Raw genomic sequence first — 5,479 nt, 5'->3', positions numbered from 1 at the left:
GTGTGTGTGTGTGTGTGTGTGTGTGTGTGTGTGTGTGTGTGTGTGTGTGTGTGCGTGTGTGTGGTGTGTGTGTGTGCGTGTGTGTGTGTGTGCGTGTGTGTATGTGTGCGTGTGTGTGTGTGTGTGTGTGTGTGTAACCATCATAACAATATACTATACACCTAAATCGGTTCGGAGCTCGTTCGCTCGTTCGTTCGTTCGTTCGCTCGTTCGTTCGTTCGTTCGTTCGTTCGCTCGTTCGCTCATTCGTTCGTTCGCTCGTTCGTTCGTTCGCTCGTTCGCTCGTCGAGACACGACGACGTTAAATCGGTTCAGGGTGCGCTAGATAGGCTAACAGATATGAGTTTCCTGTGGCTCGCCCTCCGCGTGATATAGCTTTGCATGACATTCTGCCGGAAGTGCCGGCCTTAAGTCTAACCATCATATTTCGTTTGTCGACGACGCCACCGGTTAGACGTGTGCAGTTAGCATTCTAGATGAAGTAACAACGTTGCCGAGCCCTCGTCGCAATCAATAACAGTTTGGTCGTCATTGGAGTTGTAAAAACGGTTAAATTTGCATGACCTCGGCTGCTAGTCACAATGACATTAAATAATTTCTTGCTGCCTTTCGCCGTCTGTCTGCTGTGTAATCAATTTGGAAACTGTGCCGGTGCGGTAACATCTCCGACAAATGGTAAGCATATTCACCGAGAAATGTTATAAGTATGACGTTCTAATGCTATATTTGTCGAAGTAATAATAATAAGACTACATTAATCGAAGTACAAGGGGATTTTCCTGATAGCATTACTGTTGTTTACCGAGTAGTTACGCAGGTGCGTTGAGGCGACCGAGGTAAACATGCTAATATTGTGGAATAATAATTTCAAATCCATCTTCCATCTGCTAATTTGCGCTTACAAATACAGGAAATGCATCGAAAGGCGAAAATGAACTCCATACAGAACTCTTTGAACGGAGGAATTATAACATTCACGTGCGACCAGTGGCAAATGATTCCGTCGTTCTGAAGCTATACTTAGGAATGGCACTGATCAACATCGTGAAACTTGTAACTATGCATTATTCTTACGTGCGACGGTCATGCGTGTATGTAATGACGGTAGCTATGGTTTGGTAGACGTATGGTTTGCCAACGTATATCTAATAACGGTAATATAATATATTACTACTAGATTGCTATTATTTTTCATGGGGATATACCATTTATATATTAGAAGAGCTGAACGAAAACAAAAACATACCAAAAATCTCAAACTTCAACTACATTCTCAACGTTATCTCCAACATTTATAAAACAGAAAATTAACTGTACTTTTTATATAGTACTGTAAATATTACCGACACAGTAAAGCGTACCATAATTCTTAATTTGCTTCCGCCTGGAGTTCAAATTAAATGTCTTTAATTTCAAACATCTTATTAGATTTTTTCCAATTTTTTTTCTAAAAAACGATAAAAAATTGCCGAGCTTGAAGCGACGTTGTACACAATATTCTCACTGGCTCCCGATGACACTGACAGTTAGGACACACTGCTTAAATTTTTCTAAAGCATCGCATGACTCACTCGTTTCTGGTCCAATCACCGCTCCACAAGGGTTATTTAGCTCAGCGACGTGACCACGTCTATGTTTGAACATCAAGTAGATACACTAAACTGTGCAATCTTATATAATAAATAGAATGTATGGCTGCCACATCATAATAACATTAATATTGTAATATTATATATATATATATCAAAAATAGACAATTAAGCTAGCGAAATATGCGACTTCAAAAACACACTTGTAAACGCACGGCCATTGTAAGCTTTTGTAACCTATAGCTTGTTTGTTATCAGGATGAAGAGCTCCAGGTTTTACATACTAATACCTGGTTTCGTATGGTAAGTTCACTTGATGAGGTTCTATTCAAATCCATGTTAATTTAATATTTTTCTTATACAAACGATAAAAAGATTCATCAGGGTACTCACGAATTCATTCCTCAGTAGAAATAACAAGTTCCAATAGGACGAAAAACTTGTCTAATTATATATATATGTTGAAATCATATCGAAGATGTAATGCGTTGCGTATCATCTTAATCAATGAGTTCGGAAATACCTTTGATACGATATGTTGCAGGGTATGCACGGTATGCCGGAAATGAGCTTTTTTAGTTTTGTCATACTAGGTCATAACCTCTTCACAACCCAACCGTTGAATGGGAGTGAATAATGAACGTTCTCTCGAATAATAATATCTTTTATCTAATATCGTAGTCGTGGAACGATAGAAATCTGACCTGGACGCCTAGTGACTATGGCAACATAACAATGATACGTGTTCCTAGTTCGCTAATATGGAAGCCGGATATCTATCTTTACAACACGTAAGTATGAACCACTTTTTACCTTTTTTATTTCAATATACGTAATTTATTAGTAAATGACGCATTGGCATTTACGTGTATACGTATACATACATACATACATACATGATACACACGAACGCACGCGCACGCACGCACGCACGCACGCACCCATGCACGCACGCATATACGCACATACACGCACGCACCACGCGCACACACCCACACACACACGCACGCACGCACGCACGCACGCACGCACACACATGTATACACCCGCCAACATATACATTGTCGGTCAAAGAATCATTATAAATTTGCATACTTGTCCTGTATATCTATCTTCCAGCGCCCGTGCCGACTTCGAACACTTTTCTAGCACCGTGAAAGTTCTCATAATGTCCGACGGTAGGGTGCTCTGGGTTCCACCGGCGCTGTTCAGTAGCTTCTGTCCAATGAACTGGCGATACTTCCCGTACGACACGCAGGCGTGCACGCTCAAGTTCGGCTCTTGGACGTACAACGGAAATCTGGTCGAGATCCATCCATTCAGCGGCGACGAGCCGTCCGTCGACATGACCGACTACGTGCCGCATAGCGAGTGGGAAGTCGTCGGCGCCGACGGTCGCATCAGCACCGTCTACTACCCGTGCTGCCCCGAGCCGTACATGGACGCCAGCTTTACGCTGACGCTGCGCCGTCTGGCGGCGCCGTACGTGTACGCCGTGATTCTGCCGTGCGTCGTCGTCGAGGTCGTCACGCTGGCGACGTTCTGGCTGCCGCTCGACGCGAAGGAGAGGCTGACGACGGGCATGCTGAACCTCGTCGTGCTGGTGATTCTCAACTCAGACATGTCGCAGATGCTGCCAACTAAGTACGGATCGACGGCGCCCTTTATTGGTAAGTATTTATAATAATATATATAATATATAATAACATATAATATATAATAATAATATATATATAATATAATCATATATGTTAGTAAGTATGTAGTTGAATAATTTCATCGGATCTCTATAGTTCACATGAACTGAGATAAACTTTATATTCATATAGTAATATAGTTGCTCGTTGCGAGATGTGTTCATTGCCGCGAGACAACGAAATTGACTGAGATTGACTGAGATTGACTGAGATTGACTGAGATTGTCTGAGATTGACTGCATGAGATACACTGCGCCCACGCTGTGTATTGTTTGCTGCCGTGTTTCTGTTGTGTTGCTGCTGTGTGTTGATGTTTGTTGCTTGCTGTTTTACTGCAATGAATCGGCAGATATACGGGAAGGTTTCATATCCGGCTTGCGTTCGTAGTCACCATGTGTTGTTACACCTGAAATTTCGAAAACGTACGGAATTAAACGCGCGAGATAAGATATGTATATATATATATGATATATATATATACGTACAGACAAGTGCACACGTAGGCCCTACACACACACACACACACACACACACACACACACACACACACACACACACACACACACACACACACACACACACACACACACACACACACACACACACACACACACACACACAAACAAACACACACACACAAACACAACACACACACAAACACAACACACACACACACACACACGCACGCACGCACGCATACACTTGCTTGCTCCCAGTCACGCGCGAACGCGAACGCGAGTCGCACGCACGAGCGCACGAAATTACACGCGCACGCGCGTACACGCATATACGTACACCGAAGGCATGTTGACGGACGAATTCATTCGTAGATCATCACGAGTACTTGTGTCGAATACTCAGTCGACCTGCGAGAAGCTCTTGCGTATATATATCTTTGCCCATAACACATGTGAAATATACCGACACGCAGAACACATCATCGCGGTGTATTTGTTACTTCACAGTAACCATGTACGACTTTACGTTCGTCATGCTGGTCGTGTCACTCATCTTCTCGATCGGCTCCCTCAACGTGCATCACCACATCGTATTCGGCTCGATGCCTGCCTGGATACGCTCGCTGTTCCTGCAAGTTCTCAGTCGCCTACTGTTTGTCGACACCAAGGCGACGTCGGGCCGCACGCACGCCAACCGACAGCTAGCAGACGAAACCGCAGCCGACAACATGGACGAAGCACACCGGGCCGAGCGGGACGCGTACGCTGCGATTCACAACGAGTGGAAACAAGTCGCGAAAGTCATCGACAGGCTGCTGTTTGTCATCTTTCTAATTTGCTTCGTAATTGCCTGGATAATATTCGCGACGTACAGTAGTGGTTAGAGCCACGCGTTGTGGTGGTAGGTACACCTACACGAAAGTGTACGATCACGAAGAAGCATCAGAAGAGCGCGCAATAGGCGCGCAAGCAGCATATTTACATATTTGCTCTGGCGCAAATACGAATTCTCTAGAAGTACAACTTACACGTGTTTAAATCGGCAATAGCAGGAGTAAATAATCGCAAATAAAAATTAATCAATTTGTGATTATTTACTCCTGGTAATGAATATACAGCAAAGGTTTACCGCCATTGATCGTTCCAGTACCCAGTAGACCTCCCCGTAGACTCAGTTCTGAGCCATGTATGCAAATACTACATTAATTGTTCGCAATAGCGTCATAAAATCAATCTAAACGTGATGCTATGCATGCATGGGTAAGGTGCTTAGATAGATTGATAACTCGATCCATGCATTCATTGTTTGAAAGTTCAATGTCACGGTAGATATAAATAACAGATTTGTTGTTTCCATTTGTTTTAGTTATTTTTTTGTAACAAACCTATACCAACTGGTTCACTTTGTTCAAGGGATGCAATTGAAATGCGTTTACAGTTCCCGTGCGAATAGTCACCTAATTTTGTTTATATTATATGGACTGGTTCATATTTCAAAAAGCCTGCTTCACTTTTCCTATTTTTTTTATTCGATAATATGGGAAGGGGAGAAAAAACATCACGATGCTTTAGATATCGCATGCTCCTTGCTGTGATATAATCAGGAGTGAATACTAATAGACCTATTATTATTCACTCCTGATTATATCACAGCAAGATTCAGTCACTGAACTAATGTTATTCAGAAGTGAATTACATAATAGATTATTATAGATTATCATAATAGAGAATCTAG

General features: G+C 42.6%; 1 protein-coding gene across 1 annotated transcript; it reads left to right on the top strand.

Moving 5' to 3' along the window:
* The first annotated feature begins 444 nt into the window (after nucleotides 1-444).
* LOC106820702 (acetylcholine receptor subunit alpha-like) lies at nucleotides 445-5,245 on the top strand. The gene is made up of 6 exons (XM_014825209.1): nucleotides 445-675; nucleotides 911-1,053; nucleotides 1,848-1,892; nucleotides 2,271-2,380; nucleotides 2,709-3,259; nucleotides 4,252-5,245. The coding sequence occupies exons 1-6, from the start codon at nucleotides 582-584 to the stop codon at nucleotides 4,626-4,628; spliced, it is 1,320 nt and encodes a 439-aa protein (XP_014680695.1). The 5' UTR covers nucleotides 445-581; the 3' UTR covers nucleotides 4,629-5,245.
* The last annotated feature ends 234 nt before the right edge of the window (nucleotides 5,246-5,479 follow it).

Source organism: Priapulus caudatus, unplaced genomic scaffold, assembly GCF_000485595.1.
Source record: "Priapulus caudatus unplaced genomic scaffold, Priapulus_caudatus-5.0.1 Scaffold43, whole genome shotgun sequence".
NCBI classification, from domain to species: Eukaryota; Metazoa; Priapulida; class Priapulimorpha; order Priapulimorphida; family Priapulidae; genus Priapulus; species Priapulus caudatus.
This window is presented reverse-complemented; position numbering and strand designations above follow the sequence as displayed.

What these genes read in the sequence shown, in the direction of transcription:
- LOC106820702 (XM_014825209.1), top strand. Translation starts at nt 582, where the DNA reads ATGACATTAAATAATTTCTTGCTGCCTTTCGCCGTCTGTCTGCTGTGT. An exon ending in TGATCAACATCGTGAAACTT is followed by an intron (nt 1,054 to 1,847) that starts GTAACTATGCAT and finishes GTTTGTTATCAG; the next exon opens with GATGAAGAGCTCCAGGTTTT. An exon ending in ATCGACGGCGCCCTTTATTG is followed by an intron (nt 3,260 to 4,251) that starts GTAAGTATTTAT and finishes GTTACTTCACAG; the next exon opens with TAACCATGTACGACTTTACG.